Source organism: Bactrocera oleae, chromosome 2 (assembly GCF_042242935.1).
Source record: "Bactrocera oleae isolate idBacOlea1 chromosome 2, idBacOlea1, whole genome shotgun sequence".
In the NCBI taxonomy this organism is placed as follows: domain Eukaryota; kingdom Metazoa; phylum Arthropoda; class Insecta; order Diptera; family Tephritidae; genus Bactrocera; species Bactrocera oleae.
This window is the reverse complement of record NC_091536.1, coordinates 90,086,548-90,104,130: the sequence shown is the minus strand read 5'-3', so window position 1 is coordinate 90,104,130 and position 17,583 is coordinate 90,086,548. Positions and strand designations below refer to the sequence as shown.

General features: G+C 33.0%; 1 protein-coding gene across 5 annotated transcripts; it reads left to right on the top strand.

Annotated features, from left to right (window-relative positions):
* Nucleotides 1-7,869: 7,869 nt before the first annotated feature.
* Nucleotides 7,870-14,209, top strand: LOC106625784 (fatty-acid amide hydrolase 2). 5 transcript variants are annotated; one of them, XM_036356808.2, is made up of 8 exons: nucleotides 7,870-8,051; nucleotides 10,231-10,432; nucleotides 10,492-10,714; nucleotides 11,928-12,145; nucleotides 12,221-12,511; nucleotides 12,576-12,701; nucleotides 13,411-13,674; nucleotides 13,761-14,209. In XM_036356808.2, exons 2-8 carry the CDS (start codon nucleotides 10,262-10,264, stop codon nucleotides 14,049-14,051), a joined length of 1,584 nt encoding a protein of 527 aa, XP_036212701.2. In that variant the 5' UTR covers nucleotides 7,870-8,051; nucleotides 10,231-10,261; the 3' UTR covers nucleotides 14,052-14,209. The 5 variants fall into 5 exon arrangements, with proteins under 5 accessions (XP_036212701.2, XP_069962073.1, XP_036212700.2 ...); XM_070105972.1 differs by having other exon boundaries at nucleotides 7,871-7,997; XM_036356807.2 differs by having other exon boundaries at nucleotides 7,871-8,020; nucleotides 10,234-10,432.
* Nucleotides 14,210-17,583: the final 3,374 nt, after the last annotated feature.

The window sequence follows — 17,583 nt, the reverse complement described above, 5'->3', positions numbered from 1 at the left end:
TTTCATGCAAAGCTTTTCTTTTTTCTTTTTGTTTTCAAAATAACTTCAGCGGTAAAGCACATTTTGGCTTAACGAGTACGCTAGTAAATACTTAAATTGTCATGTTTTAATGTTTGGAGTGTAAAGAGTCTTGAAGAGAGTCCGGAGAGTTTCTCAAGACTCCCTTATAAATGGTCGTTTTTTTAGACATGTGATTTTCAAGAAGAAATAAAGTGCATATGGTTTAATGTTATGGCCTTGAATTTAGCTTTATTTAAACATAAGGTTATGCCATATTTCGAGAAAATTACCGCTGAGAGGTCCAATTTTCGACCACTTTTTGCAACAATTGGCATTTCCAAGGCGTCAATCGTCTTTGGTTTATCTGCGTAAACAAGCGATTTCACATAACTCCACAAAAAATAGTCCAACGGTATTAAATTGCATAATCTTAGAGGCATACGACGCAAGATTATGCACTCACCTAAATAAATTACTATACCATAACATTATGACCGACTTCATTTTTAAGGAAATATGGACCAATAATTCCCTCTACCTATAGAGCACACCAAACAGTGACTTTTTGGGGATGTAACGGCTTCTCAACAGTGACTTATGGATTGTCATCACTCCAAATGTGACAATTTTGTTTATTAACGTACTCATTCAACCAATTGGGAGCTTCAACGCATAATGGACGCGAGCGCCAAACCATTACTTTGGTAATCAATTTGAACGATTTGCAAACGTTGTTCCGGAGTAAGTCTACTCGTTATAAAATGGCAATACCAACTGAGTATAAATCAAGCAGCAGCTGTCAAAAAAAACAACTTTGAAAAAAGTATTGCCTTATTGAAAACCACACGTCAAAAAACACCTGTTATTTGGAGTGCCAATTGCTTTGAGGAGACTCCTGAGAATTTCTCCATACTTCCTTACAATTTGAAATAAAATCAAATATATCGAATACCACAATATATATACATATGTACATGCAGACGATTTTTAATGGTTTGTTAGACGCAGTCCCGTTGGCCATTTTGCCGAAATTCACTTCAAATTCAAAAATTTATCAAATTTAAACAAATAAATCATTGGCCATTTTATTACTTGTTCAATGTTTTCTTGCAAATAAAAAATTTAAAAAAAAACACCCATTTAATTATATAAACTTGTCAATTTACATTACTTTTAGCATATTTTGTATATTTCAGAGAAGAGAAATTTATTCACTCACATGTTTCACCGAAACTAGACTTTTTTAGCAATTTATAAACAGGAATATAGAGCAGTTTGTTTGAGTTTAATCAAAAATATAATAAAGCGGAGCTCTATCTGATAAAGTACGCTTATATGACAAGAATTTTCCAGTTATTTGAATTAAAACTAATATTATTAATATTAGAGAAAAACTCTTGAGAACTATTTTTCAAAATATACCAGTCCAGAAGAATACATATGCTAAAAGGTTTGATAAATTTTATTTTTAAGTTAATTTCTTTTCATTACGAATAATTGAAAAGTCCTTCTAACACTTCATGTTTCGATTCTAAAAAGCAACTAGAGAATAATGTTTGCTGAAGTGTTTAAAGTGAATCTCTCGCGAAATCATTTTAGCTTTCGATCTTCAATTGTCTCTTCTTTTCTTTCAGAGGACCAACTAGGTCAATACAATTTTTCTTATCTCTCTTAGCGTACTTTCTTTCCGTAAAAGCTTTCCCTTTCTCATTATGAGTGAGCGCCAAAAAGTATGCTATGTAAATGTGATGAATTTCTTACAAGACTAGTAATTTATTTTACAGTTCTGATTCCGTAAACTGTATTATTAAATTAATTTTTAAGTCTTCAAATTCAATATCAGCCATATCAAAGTCTTAGTGTTTTCAGAATTTGGCCCTGCCTATTTCAGTCAAAGTTCTTTTCACATCGTCAATTATATTATTAAATATTATTTCAATAATAATTTAATTATTTTAATAGAACTGCTAGTATTTCTAAAATTACTATATAGTATTTCTTAAAATACCACCATGTACAAGGCAATTTTTGTTAGAAATATTATTATGTTAGTATTTAAAAATTACAAAAAAGTATTTATGCCGGGAAAATCATTTCAGTTTTAAAATGCTAAGCCAATTAAAGATCAGAAGATCAGTTCATGAAAATTGACCACCAGTTTAATGCCAATATTTGGCATAAATTATGTTTAGTTACTGCTTTGCAAAGCTTGGAGGCATACTATTGTTCCAAATATCAAGGAAGTGCCTCTTAAAATTTTTAATTGGAAATATCATATTTTTTCTTCACACAAAACATTAACACTTAAAATTTACAGTTTAGGACATTCTGATTATAAACACGGTATACACATATTTATGTCATACTGTTAAAAGTTACGTATACGCCAAGTGAGATCCACATACGAACCATACAATCAAAAGTGAGGCTTCAAACTCATTTTATAACTGCTTATAACACACAAAATAAATAATAGCCAAGTCACAAACCGGTTGTACAAACATGCAAGCACAACTTTCCCATAAACTTGCAAAAACTGTGCTTTTTATAGCGAACGCAAATAATAGCAAAGTCATGAATGAATATTATTAGAAGAATAATTGAAATGGAAAATATTTTTAAATCAATAAAACAATCAAAGTTAATATTTACTTCAACAGTAAACAATAATTAAAGGAATTCAGGCAATAACAACAACCAAAGGGGTGTGCAAAGAAAATAGAAATGCAATATTACATCACCACACCACACGTTTTATTAAACACCACCTTTAGCTAATTAAAGATATTTATTAGCAAACTGCATAAATTAATATCAATGCTAATTCATCAGTGATGATGAGTTAAACAACAAAAATATAGTGAAGAGGAAGCTGATATATAGGTATCATTGCATAAATATTTACCACTTACATATGTCCACAAAATATTAGACGGAGTAAATGTCAATAAAGCTGTACATATATTGTACATATTTATTAAGTTTATTGGTTAAAATCTGTATACGTATACCTTATGACTTTTGACTGCTACTGTATGCAATTTATGCACCCACTTGCTGCTAATACGCTGTATGCTTACTACTTTTATACAAGCAAGTTATATACTCATATGTATTTATGTAAATATATACAAACATTCAGTGCTGCCTACATTTATAATTACAAATATCCATTACTTTTTACATACACTATACTTAATACTTATAGCCGATTGTTTGTCAATAAGTGTATATTTCTTCTAATTTCCGTTTTAAATCGTTAGCAAGATTTAGTTGCGATTTCTATATTTATTGATTTTTTTTAAATTTCCTTTGTTTAATACGAAAAGGGAAAATGTAACAAAAAACAATAATTACAGATTAAATAAATGATTATTAATGAATATTATTAGAACAAAAACGAGTTTGCATTTTAATTACAAAGGCATTCTTTTTTTCACCCATTTAAGTGGTATGAAAGTTACACCTTAAGTCATTTTCAAGCACATCCAAAAAACTTTTGATATTATCAGCATAAAGCCTTCCGAGTTTCGTCGGCCTCGTTCCGTTGCTAAGAGACTAGTTTTCATATATACAGACAGACGGACATGGCTAAATCATTGTTCATATATATAGAATATATACTTTATAGGGTCTCCGACGTTTCCTTCTGAGTGTTACAAACTTCGTGGCAAACTTAATATCGCCTGTTCAGGGTATAAAATTTTACATATTTTTTCTTAACTTTACCACCACTGACAAATGTTGCAGTATAGGCAACATACAGGAACCAACCAGGACACGATGAACTTTGAAACTTTTTTCAGTTCATATTCGCGTCACGATTAATACAAATCTGTCCTCAAATATTTAGTAGCTGCTGCGATTTTAATTTAGGCATGAGAGGCGTAAAGTTTTTTGATGTGGATATGTGCGAAAAAGGTAGGCATTCACTGAAAAGTATCACATAGTTCTGTAGGCGCTTATATAAGATAAGAAATCTTCCTTACTTGAAAAATAACAGGATTACTAGGTGTAATAATTATAATTAAATAATCAAACTTAATGATTTTAAACTGCCAATTTAAAAAATTCGAAGGCATGTGTTTTCACTACATCAGCATTTCAAATAACAAAAAGCGGGTAATTTCGTCGATTCTCTTTCCGAAATTTTGAGGTTAAGGATGCACCGCGCTTGGGAAAACCAAGTGACCACAATATTTATCAAATAATGGAAATCATCAAGTCCGACTGTTATGTTAACATAGCACTGTTTCGATTGGCCACTGTGACCAAACCAGGATTAACAGTGCCATTTACAACCATTTACAGTCCGCACCTGACACCAAGTGATTATTACCTGTTCCTGTCTTTAGCGAATGATTTCGCTGGTGAAAAACTCTCCACAAGCGAAGTTTGTGAAAGTCGATTGTACCGATTTTTTACTAATAGGAAAGAGGCTTTAATATTGTATGTCAGTGGAAATTACTTTCGAAATAGGAAGGAAAAGGAGCATATTTGATCTAAAACGGAAAGTTCTAAATATGCTAAAAAAACATTCAATTCAATGCAAAATTAATATATTTCTTTTTACTAAACCTTAAAATTCAACAAGTAAGGAAGATCTAAGTTCGGGTGTAACCGAACATTTCATACTCTGTTATTTGCTGAAATATGCGATATAAAGTCAGCCAGTAGTTCGAAAATCATTCTACAAGTATAAGGTATATGAGGGCTGAAGGAATTATTAACCCGATACAACCCATTTTCGACATACAGGCATATTATTATCAGAAAAGGATTCTCTTCGAATTTCTATAACATATCCAGCACCATAACAAGATTCAATATATATGTTACTATAAAGTCCTATCATAACATTCCAGGGATAATACTTTATGTCTCTGGGGTATTTAGTGCTTAATTGATCGCTTTTAGTAGTTTTTTACAGTACCGTTATATGGGGAGTTGCCACCAGATTTCGTCCATTTTCATACCATGTATAGAGGTGGTAAAAACATTTGTTCTCAATGAATTTTGTTCTTGCTTAAAAGCATATACTAATACTTACTAATACTAATATTTACTAATTAAGACATATCTAAACAAGAATAAGAAACAACGGTATCTGCTAATTACAGTTATGCTTTTACTCGTTCAAATATCATAAAATCAAAACGCTTTGTCAAAACAACATTTAATAGCTGTCGATATCTAGTAAATTTTATATAATATCGCAATTGTATTACTCAAACGACAAACCCGCCAATTAATTGCATAAAAATTTACAAACCCGCTTTAAATTACCCAGCAGCTTGCGTCTGTCAGCCGCCACATGTTCTAAAGCCCATTTTAAAACCGCAGTCAGTAGCGGAATTGTTGAATGCATTCAATTGCTCAGTAAATAGTTTATCAATTTCCACTGAGCTGTGATTGAGAAAGTAATATCTTACGTTCACATGTACACAAATGACGAGTAAATATTAGTTTAGAATATTATATGTTATTGTTGTTAGTAAGTTTATTCAATACATTAGTTCTAATGCCAAATACCACACTACCACCACATACATATTTATTATTATTAACAAAGAAATAATTACTTATAATACATTAAAAAAAAATTTTAACAGTCGACATTCCTATGACGTCTATATAAGACTAACATAATAAGTTAGTCGATGTAATACATAGTTTAACCCTCTAATGTCTAATATCACAAATAGTTGCTTTTATTATCGATAATTTCTGTTCAACTACTATGGAAATATACGCTCAATAAAAGCCTCATAGAATGTTTTATGTTCATCGAAGCAGAACTGCAATTAAATGAACAACTTCGGTCCAAATTTGTCGAAAATTAAAAAACGCTCATTACCCAACTTGAAATGTCTGGCTGTCTATCAAATGAGATAACTGTTCTTCTTTTTCAATTAGGCTCGCTGAAGAGTTATCAAATTCAAGTCACACATCAACCGCAGTTTTCCAAAATGGTCTCGTGTCTAATCGCAAATTCCGGGCGTTTTTCGACAACGAATTTGACAAGTTGTTGTCAGTAGCGTTCCCCATTAATGGTTTCACCCACGTTCCCACGACAGTCGGGTCTACGTAACCGGAACGGACCCGGGTTTATTCCGGCCAAGGACTGTCAACTCGGCAGATTTCTGCCGCTACAACAAAAACAACAATGGTTTCACCCGGTTTTTGAAGCCATAATGCAGCACGCACTGCTGACCAAATACAGAACATTATCTTGACATCATGGATATTCTGTTTTTGATATGGGTGGTTGGCCAGATTACATTTCTACTCACCAGTCTCAATTTGATTCGATTCTTCTTTTTGTAGTCGTTAAAGAAGCAAATTCGTCGTTGAATATCCCTTTGATAAAGTTCAAATGGCACCCAATTTCATTGCTTTTAAACATTTAAAATGGCTGCCTAAATCATGCTTACCACAAATTTCGAACAAAATACGATGACGATCGGCAGATGGTTATATATTGAGAAATAATGAAAATACGTAGACAATAACTTTCTAACGCTTGTTCGGAATATTGGAACAATTGAATAATAATCAAGTTATGCCATATGTTGACAAACCACACGAATATAATTATAGACCCAATATATATTCCCGAATAATATCAACCAATATATGGTTGATGCACCATACTTGTATAGTAGAAATTGTTTAAGGTTATTACTTTTTTTGTTAAGGTTCTAGTCTAGTCTTCTAGTTTGTCTAATGGTTCCTAGACAGGATTTTAGCTCGTTCGTTCTTATAACTATTGGATCTTTTGAAATCTGCAATTTAGGATACTTTGAATGATTTTCTTGTCTCTATTTCTTACTCTCTCTCTCTCTCTCTGTACCTCTAACTCTCCCTCTTTTTCTCTTTCGAAGATGTCTTTTCTTTTCGTTTTAGAGCCTTGTATATTATTCTAATTGCCAGTTACCGGCCGTTAACTAGAGGCACCTTCGTATGAACCTTCCAGCTGCATATGCCTCCAATAATTGTCATTTGGTTTATTTTTAGGGAACGCTATCAAATTTCTTAGTTACTTTGACATCGTTTTGTTTTTAAGTAACCAGTTTTGCTAAGTTTAAATTTCTCATACTTTTATTATTATAATTATATCTCTTTGAAAATAATTTTGTGCTTATACATTACCCACGAAGTGGATTCGCCGAAGTTTACTCTCTCTCTCTCAGTCTTCCCTCTCTCTCTTTGTATATCTCTCTCTTACGCTCTCTAGATCTCTTCTAATCTTCCCTTCTTTTCTGCTTGACATAGGATTCAGCAAGCTTCTTACCGCATGCGCAAGCCCACTTTTATTCTATATCAAAATATAGCTTCGATCTTTCACCAAAGTTGACGTCTTCTGATCTCCGAAGGGGTTAAACAATGCACTCTTGATAACTAGCAAATACTGTGTCATCAAATGACAACACATTAAGGCGTGCAATCTGCTTAGAAACCGAACAACAACAATAACAATTTGAAATAGAATTTAACACACATACAAATCTTTGCATATAGTAATACAAACATATACATATGTATGTATATAGTAGCACAACTGCATAGCGGAATATATTAGTGATTGCAAATCATTTAAAGCAAATGATTTCGCTACTTACAAAAATTTATGCATTGAAGGTAAGAGTGAGTTAAATTGAACTTTGTCTCATAACGCAAATAACAGCGAAAAAATTAAACAACAAAAAGCTATACATCAGCTGACCTTTTGACTGGGTGTGCGTAATTGTAATGATACTAAATTTATAAGTACCTGTACTTAAATCCGACTAAATACGTACATACATATGTTGGAACGGATAAGCAAATATGGGCATTTGATTAAAACGTTCTGTTGGCCCTACTGGGGCTAAGCCTAATCGATTGCACCTCAGTAGTGGACGCGTACTGAAGGTGAAAACAACAACGACACGGGCGATTTACACAAATCGGGCTGAACGCAATCAACATAGCGATCGAATCGAGGATTTACGATAGTAAACATTTAACTTAGCGAATAGTGAGTAATCGCTTACGCTAAAAAAAATACAGTAAATTTAAAATAAATAATACATATGAGTATTTATGGCAGAAAAAATATATTTATGAATGAGAAGAAAAGTGTGTCTTTATTAAAGAAAAATTGTGTAAAAATGTATATGTAAAAATTAAATACAATAACAGTTATATTAGAATTCAAAAATGTAGCTAGCTAATGTGAAGTTGATTTTTCAAAAAAACCAAAAAATGTTAATCACTTGCGTTAAAAAACAATGTAAAGAATTTATTTGATCGCCAATATAAAAAGTACTAAAATAATTTCCGAAACGAAGCTTTAACAAAAAACGTTAACTACGGTTGCACCGCATCTATAATACCCTTCACAGATAAGAGAGTTTACATACAACAACTTAATTTTGCTCTGTCAATTTGTATGGCAGCATTATGCTATAATGGTCCGCTCTAAACAATTTATTTGGAGATTGTACGTTTGCCTTGGACAATAATTTCGAGAAGCTATCTCGTCAACTAAAAAATGTTCCATACAAGGACTGGATTTTTATCGATCAGTTTGTACGACAGCTATACCCTAAAGTGATCCGATTTGAAAATTTTTTTCGGAGATTTTACTGTTGCCTTGGACAATAATTCATGCCAAGCTTCCTTGAAGATAACTCGCCAAATAAAAAAACTTTCCATATAAGGGCATAGTGTTAATAATTCTAAGAGATATAAAGGACGTGTGGAAAATTTCAGATATCTCAAAATCTGTGGGACTAGTTCGCGTATATACAGACAGACGGACACACTGATCATGCCGATCGATTACACAAAAATATAAAAGGTCTCCGACGTTTTCTTCTGGATGTTGTAAACTTCGTGGCAAACTTAATATACCCTGCTCAAGCATTCAGGCCCAAAACATAAAATATATAAAATTTAACAAATAAGGACGAACTAAGTTTGAGTGAAACCGAATATTAACTATTCATGCAAATTATGAGAATTTAAAAGTGTGAAATATTATGAAATCTATTAACATTTCTAACTTATTTTGTGTTTGAGAAATTGTGCCAGAGTTCTATGTGACCCTGAATGGCATATTTCTACCTTAGTTGCTTGTAAATATATATTGTGTGAATATAATATTATTATATGAGCCAAAGTACCACATAATGTAAACAAGGAGATTGAGTATCCTCTTGAGACACAAGTAATATTCTACAAATAAAGCCTGGACATTGCAATATACTTAACTTTTACCTAAGCAAGCATGATCGCCAGTTGTTAAGAATAAAGACAGGTCTCAAGTGCCCCCCTGGAAACATTATAGTTGTGAAACTGAGGACGTATTAAGTTTATATACTTTTATATAGCAAAGCGATATATATTGTACACAAGTCTCTAAAATCTCATTTCGCCTATCCACATGTTAGTGGATTATGTAGAATTTAATAACATCGTTAGGAGAACGAAATTTTGGAAAAGTTGATAAAATAAATCAGATTAAATCATCGTAAACCATTCATACCACTATAAATGCTATAAAGTCCTTCCCTGCCATTTTGGTTGTAAAATTTGGTGCTTGTGGCGCATTTATTCAGTGAGTTATCGACATTGGTTTACTTGGCAACGTTTACGAAGCTTCGTTAAGACATCTTAATTTTTACTCAAGTTATTGCTTGGACGGACGGACAAACAAACAGACAGTCCCTCGGAATTCTCGTCATCCTGACAATTTATATATATATACAGCTCTATAGCTATATCGATTAGTTTGAGGTGATACAAACAATCGTTAGTTGAACAAAACTATTATAGTCTCCGTTGCAACATGTTGCGGAAGTATAAAAACAAAATCAACCTTGATATTGACAAACCATCACGAGCAACAACTCTTTTCTTCCATAATTTAGATTTTTTAGATTTTATAATACGATTTGATTTTTAAACTGGAGGAAAGAAATAGTACAGGTTAACTTTTTTAAAATCTGAAAAATAAATTAATTTAGTTTACTGCATTAATTTATTGAAAACTTCTGACTTAGCTGCATTAGCATACATAGAGAGTATTTTTCTTGTTTTGGCTGTATAGATTTTACTTAAGAAAAAATTGGTAGAAAATTCCTAAGATGACGGCATGAGCATACACCCGAAATATTAAAGAGCTAATTTCCATAAAATGTATACTAAATAAAAAACAATTTTTTTTTGCATACACTTTCCCAGAAGATCATATTTGCATGCCGTATTCAGTAAAATGCTTGTCATGTTGCGTGTTATGTTTGCCATTGGCAATTTAATCTGCTGTATCGTCAACACGCTCGTTAATTTGCTAATGCCGCGCAAGCTGCCGACTTATCCACCAATTCAAGATGCAGTGCTGCTAAAATCTGTAGGCGATTTAATTGTAGAGCTGCGACAAAAAAAGGTATTAAAGATTTTGAATATTTATAACAATAGCATATTGATTAATAAAGTATTTCGCAGATCACCTCCCAACAGCTGGTGCAAGCGTACATCACACGAATACAGGCGGTCAATGGAAGTTTAAATGCCGTCCTTGACAATCGCTTCGAACAAGCGCTGAAGGATGCAAAACATGCGGATAGTTTAATCGCCAAAGCCAATGACGAGCAGTTAATCGCACTCTTCAGACGCTACCCCTTGTTGGGTATACCGTTCACAGTAAAAGAGTCGGCCGGATTGAAAGGTGAGCTGAAAACTGTAGACCGTGTCTGTATTGAACTTTCTAAACTTTTAGAGACCGCTAATACTTATTTTATGCAAACCATTAATATTTATAATTACCAATAAATAACCGAATAATATGTAATGATTCATAAAGCTTTGAAAACCATATAAATAACATTTCCGCATTTGCGAGATGACACTTAAGGTCAGCTTTTATGTTTCATTTTAACCATTAATACCAACTTCGCCATCACTTGCGCCAGCTCACCGTGATTCGACCACGACCGTTTTCGCTTGACACTGCCAGCGATTTGCTGATTTTTCGGTTCATGAGATTTTTTTGGGGTAACTCGAGTGACACCCATATATCGAGCTTCTTCTTGTATCTAGCCTTATGTGCAATTTTTGGGCAATCGAAACAGTTGGCTGTTACAGTATCAGAACCATAAACACTATACACAATTTCAGCTGCCTGGCATTAGTTTTTGTATCTAAAAAAAACTGTAGAATATAGCGTATTTTCTCTTTACTGGTGTTTATCTCCGACGCGTGCTCAAACAATACTGCGCCAAGCAATCACAAAACTGTAGGAGAGAGATGTCTTAATGGAAAATCTTATCTTTGTAACGCAATAGACCGTGACTCTTGCATTTATACAACGTGAATTAAAGGTTACTCGACTAACGTACTAGCTTCGAACTTAACAGCATTGGCATGGCTATAACCCAATTTCTCACATTTCCTGTTGTATTATGAAACAAGGAATGAATGTTGTAAATCCAATAACCTTCCGCTAACATAAAACTTTTCATCCCTAATTTTTCTTAGAATAAAGTTCTTCAAACTAAGATGCCGAAGTCTGAGTTAAGATTATGCTAAACTATCAAAACAATGATTTTCATACTGTTAAAGTAGTAATTCCTCGTACATATCTTCCCAGACACTAAATGATTTGACTATCATAATACAGCTCACGGACGGATATTGTGTTATACATATGTGTAGCATGTGTAATATAGACGTTTTAACATATTCTCTTGAACCCATGTTATTCTTCATATATTCTTACATTTTTTTGTTATAAAAAAAACCAGGGATCAATAAACTAGTAAATTAATAGTTTTTAACTGAGAATTCAAAGCACACAAAGAATGAGGCGCAAAGAAACCAAAGGCCTGAAGAGATATTTTTATATTTTTTTCTCTCTTCTATATTTATGTTTCTATTCATAGGTCTTTCGTTTGTTGTCGGCAATATTTATCGCACGAATATGAAATGTGAACGTGATAATGAAATCGTTGAGCGCCTTAAATTAGCGGGTTGTATACCACTTTTAGTTTCAGCAAATCCCGAGTTTTGCATGAGCTACGAAACGAACTCCAAAATGTATGGAAAGTGTCGTAATCCATATGATCTCAACCGAGTGGCTGGCGGTTCATCTGGAGGAGAGGTAAAATAATTACCAACTACTTTTTGTTTGGATCTTCAAATAAAGGAGACAATGTTTTCATTATATTGCCAACAGGGCGCTTTAAATGGCGCAGGCGCTTCAGTCTTCGGTTTTGGTTCGGATATTGGCGGCTCAATTCGTTTGCCCTCGATGTTTTGTGGTGTATTTGGACATAAACCGACCGGCGGTTTGGTTTCAATTAAGGGTAGCTTTCCTTACAGCGACGATCCGATTTTCGCACAGTACCTGGTCTCAGGGCCGATAACACGTTTTGCTAAAGATTTACCCATACTAATGCAAGTAATGGCTGGTGAAGATGTAAAGAAATTGAAATTTGGCGAACCAATTCAATTGAAGAACATAAAGGTATAGAAATGAATGATGAAGTATTTGAAAAACTTAAAAAAAAAAATTTTAATTTCCTTTACAGATCTACTATGCTTACGGTTTTAATGGTTTTGCGGCATTCATGCACCAGCCAACTGATTTCGACATTCGTCTGGCCATAACCAGAGCAGTAAAATGCTTCCAAAAGGGTGGACTTACCACAGAGGAGGCAAGACATTGAATTTTTATAAGTTTTCTTCTATTATAAAAATTAGTGGTAGTGATAGGAAGAGGAGCGAGTAGACATATGGTGAAGAGAAAATGCTCTGTTTCCAAGTCAACAAGAAAGCAAGAATGAAGAGGGCAGAGGGCCAAAAATAGCATATTTTTATTGAGAAAAGTTATATGGTTGCCTACATCGCCTACTTCAAAACTTAAGAAAAATGCTTTTATTTTTTCTTTCAAATCGATAATCGGCAGATAAAGCACATTCCTATTCGAAATTCGGGCAAGTATTTGTCTGTTAATTTCAAGCTTTAAGGCTAATTTAAATATAAAGCTGTAATTTCACGGTGTGTCATAATGCTGGATATTTTCGACGACGTCTATGGAACAACATTGTGCCCTGAAGTACTGGTTTGTGACGACTGAGACACACTCAGTTTGGGCAACTTGAGTTATCGGAAGTGGAGACCGTTTTCGGTAGAACGTGTAAACTTACTCGGCAACATTAACGAGATCTTCTTGTAAACGGAAATGCCCCACCGTGGTCAACTCGCTCTCTCACAACCAAGTTCCAAAATATTGAAATCATTAAGAAACCCCGAATATGTCATTTTGGCTCCCATGTGAATCTCTACAGCCTTTGCTTATTCAACATAACTTATGTTCTATGAAATCAATAAATTATAATATTCTTTTATATATTACTGAAATAGATTAAATTGGATAAATTCGTGCATGCTAGAGAAATCGGTTTAAGCGCTCTCGCGGAAATAAAAGGTTTACCCAGCATAACAAACGAAGCCAAACCAAAAGTCAGTAAACTAATTTGGCAGCTGATTTTATCACTCTTTGGACTATCGATACACAATCGTGACGCTGTAATAATGGAATGGATAAGAATGAAAAAAATTTACCTATCCGAAGAGAAAGCAAAAGAATTTCGCGACGAAAGAAAAGCGTTGAAGGAAGAATTAGTGGTATGTCCATTTATATTATACAAACCATTTCAAATTTTTTAATATATTATATTATATAATAACTATAAATTTTTTTTTTTTTACAGAAAATGCTTGGTGACAATGGCGTTCTCTTATTGCCCACATTTCCTACTTCCGCATTTGCCTTCCATACCAGCACGTTAAATTTGGTGGGCGTGGATCTGATGCTCATCTTCAACATACTGGGTTTCCCCGCCACACATGTTCCAATGGGTTTGGATCATCGAGGTTTGCCGATTGGCTTTCAAGTTGTTGCTGCGCCATATCAAGACAAACTATGTCTAAAAATTGCCGCAGAACTGGAGGGTGCTTTCGGCGGTTGGGTGCCACCACTGCAGCATGATATAAAATCATGATTCTTATTAGCTTTTTAAAGCTTTCAATGTGGTTCTAGCAGAGAAGGGTTTAAGCTTTATCACTCTTTCTCTTTTTCGCCTTTTAGTTGTAACTGTGTTTAATGTACCATCCAAAAGTTCTTCTCTTTACATTAATACATACATTAACCATACTAGAAGTTGAAATATTTCTTTAATGTTTCAGTAAGCTTAGACTTTGATTCGATATCAGATGGCTTCGAAAGTTCACTATTAGTGGTTGTAATAGTAAATTTTTTTAATGAAATTTAGTAAATACAACTGAAATGTTTTATTGCGCAAATTTTTTATAAAAATTAATAAAACTAAAAAAGCACATTGTTCTAAAAAACAAAATAATTATTCACACGAGGCAGTTTTTCTAAATATTTGAAAAGTAAATAAATAACACACGTACAATTCAGGCTTTTTTGCCTGTCTGTTGTTAGGTAACTATTGATTTTGCCAGTGTTAACAAGGAATTCGTGGTCCCTCTGTGGATTAAATCGTCGATGCTCTGCGAGAACCAATTCCAACTATAATATCCTTTTTGTGAAAAATTTACTATATTACAATATAATTATAGTTAGTAGTTTCGAAACTCAAAACAAACCCCAAATACTACAATAGCAAGGATCTCTTTAGTTCGAAAATATTCTCGCGTTTTCAAAGAAGACATTTTTGTTAAATAAGAGGAAATTTTAAAATATACCATCTTTTCGGCAGAAAATATAAAAATGTCTATTCGAAGGAAGAATTGAAAAGAATAGACTAATGTTTTTAAAAATCGGTTTATATTTGTATGAATTTTTCATATTCCTATTTATTAACCAGTTTTTCAACAAATCTATTTGTTTTTTCTATCAAGACAAGGAATTTAGACGATGAATACCACTATTCGAACTTTCCCATTCGCATAGTTTAAACACAGAACTTGTTCTTCAAACGATATTAGTATTATCAGGCATCTGGGCGACTCAAAGACTATCTCGTAAACAAATTATTTTTAATTATTATAACTTTTTATCAATTCAAACACTTCGTAGAAAAAAGCCCGACACTTACTCTGACCGAAACAGCTGTTGTTTTAGCAGCAGAAAATCAAGACCCAAATAATTTTGAGAAATGCTGCCGAATTTACAGTGTCATCGGATAAAAATTTAAATCATATCTAGTTATTTAAACCCAAATGTCGTGGGTCCCGGTTATCTGTAGTGGTAAATAAATGTCGATATTATTTAATTCACTCGGCTTTCTATAGTTTACTTTTATAAAGTGAACTAAGAAATAGCAATTTTATATAAATTTCAAAAAACAAAAAAAAAAACACAACAAAAAACAATTTTTTTAATAACATTTCAATACCATGTGACATTGAAACTTTATTATATGAAATATCAACAGAAAAAAATATTGTATCGAAAATATTAGGGTATTCGCAATTTTACATATTCTCCATGGGCGCAAGCGCTCATTTTGGCGCCAGTATGGCTCTCATTTAGTTTGAAATTCATAACAACGGTTTATCAGTTTTCAGTTTTTTCGTTTTTCTCTTGATATTTTTATTGCTGGATCCACAAGTTCTTAACTTTATTATACCGGCAATCTTATCAATTCGCTACATTTTTAACAAATTTGAAAATAAGGAACCGTTTTATACATATATTAATTTATGAATTTCAAACTGCTTATCATTTATTAGTATTTTTAAATATAGAAATGTGTGAAAGCAGTAGTTAGAAATACGGATAGCTTAAGCAGTGAAACTGTATTTAGACACAATATCGTGCCAAAGTTACAAAATACAACTACGCTGACTACCATATAATTGTGATGAGTTATCCAACAAAACGCCTCCCAAGCGATATCTGAGTTACAATTTGTTTTCAAATAAGCTCAGGTATAGAAGATGAAGAGATCTCCAGAAATACATCTATAGCAGCTATTTGTTCGATTCGACACTCATAAAGGTCTGGAAAATCGATGACAGTTATTTTTAAATTATCTCATGAAAATGTATCATAATTTATCTCGGTAAAAATTTACCATAGAAACGTATGCAGTTTGAATTGCTATTAAACGTTTGCGCCTGGCAAGAAACATGAGCACCTTACTTCACGTCCGAAAAATACCCAAGAAATACATTTAAAAATCTCAAAACTTATTTCTTTCCTTAATGGCACCACTGTCAAATGTTATAAAAAATGTGGACTTTGCGACTCATATCAAAGAGTTTCGGATTATTTTATCCATAAAAGCTAATACTGGCGCTAATATTACTCTCACTCATTTGAAAATTCTTCTCAGAGACTTTTTATTCAAACTTTTAAGTTTGTTCGAATATACTCTATTAACAGCTTAACCTTACTGTGCTGACAATCTTATCATTTGAATGTCATTATGTGTCTGTATTAGGGATGTAAATTTTTTCAAAATATTACCAAAATTATATACAAAATTGGTCCAAAAATTTAAAAGATTTGTGTTCTTCTTAAAGAAATACTAGAAGAAGAAAAATAAATGATGTAGAGGCTGATTATAAAAGGTTTTTCTCAAATTTCAAATAGAAATGTAGAATTAAAACGGTAACCAACAAACTTAATCAAACGATCGATAAAACTTCGCAGAAGGTTGATTGGATTCAAAATAAAATCGCAAATGAAAGCAATAAAGAATTTTTAACACATGAGCCGAAAAGCCCTGGGCCTAACAAAAAAAACAAAAATTATTCAAAATTGGCTTTATTAGTCAATATAATCTCTATTAAGAGCGATACAATCATTCCAGCGCAACTTTAACATATCAATACCACTTTTGTAGAACGCTTTGTCTTTTGCCTTAAAATATGCGTCAGTTTCAGTGACAACCTCTTCATTCGAGCGAAATTTCTTACCGGTGAGCATTTTTTTGAGGTTTGCGAGCAACAATAGACGCTGGGAGCCAAATCTAGAGAAGAAAGTGGATGCGGCAGTAATTAAAAGTGTAATTCGTGCATTTTGTCATTGTTTTGATTGATTTGTGCCACCGTGCGTTGTATTGGTGAAACAACATTTTTTTCATTGTCATATGCGGTTGCTTTTTTACAATTTCGGACTTCAAACGTCCCTATAACGCTATATAATAGTCACTATTGATGGTTTTACTTTTTCTTTTCAAGATAGTCGATGAGTATTACACATTTCATATCCCAAAATGCCAAGGCCATAAACTTTCTAGCCGATTGCTGCCCTTTCGAGCGCTTTAGCAAGGTTGATCAGCTGATGCCCACTCAAATGACGATCGTTTTGATTCCGGAGTGAACTGGTGGATTCAGATTACATCCGTTGTTATATATCGACGCAAAAATTCTGGTTTGTTACGTTTAAACATGACCAAACACTGCTCAAAACCATCAACACGTTGCTGGTCATGTTATATTTGGTCATGTTATGTCACGCAATTTCGCTTTTTGATCATTCAGAACGATTTTGTGGATTTTTTTATGTTTTCTGGTGTTACAGCCTCATTTGGACGTCCACTGTGTTTTGAATCATTG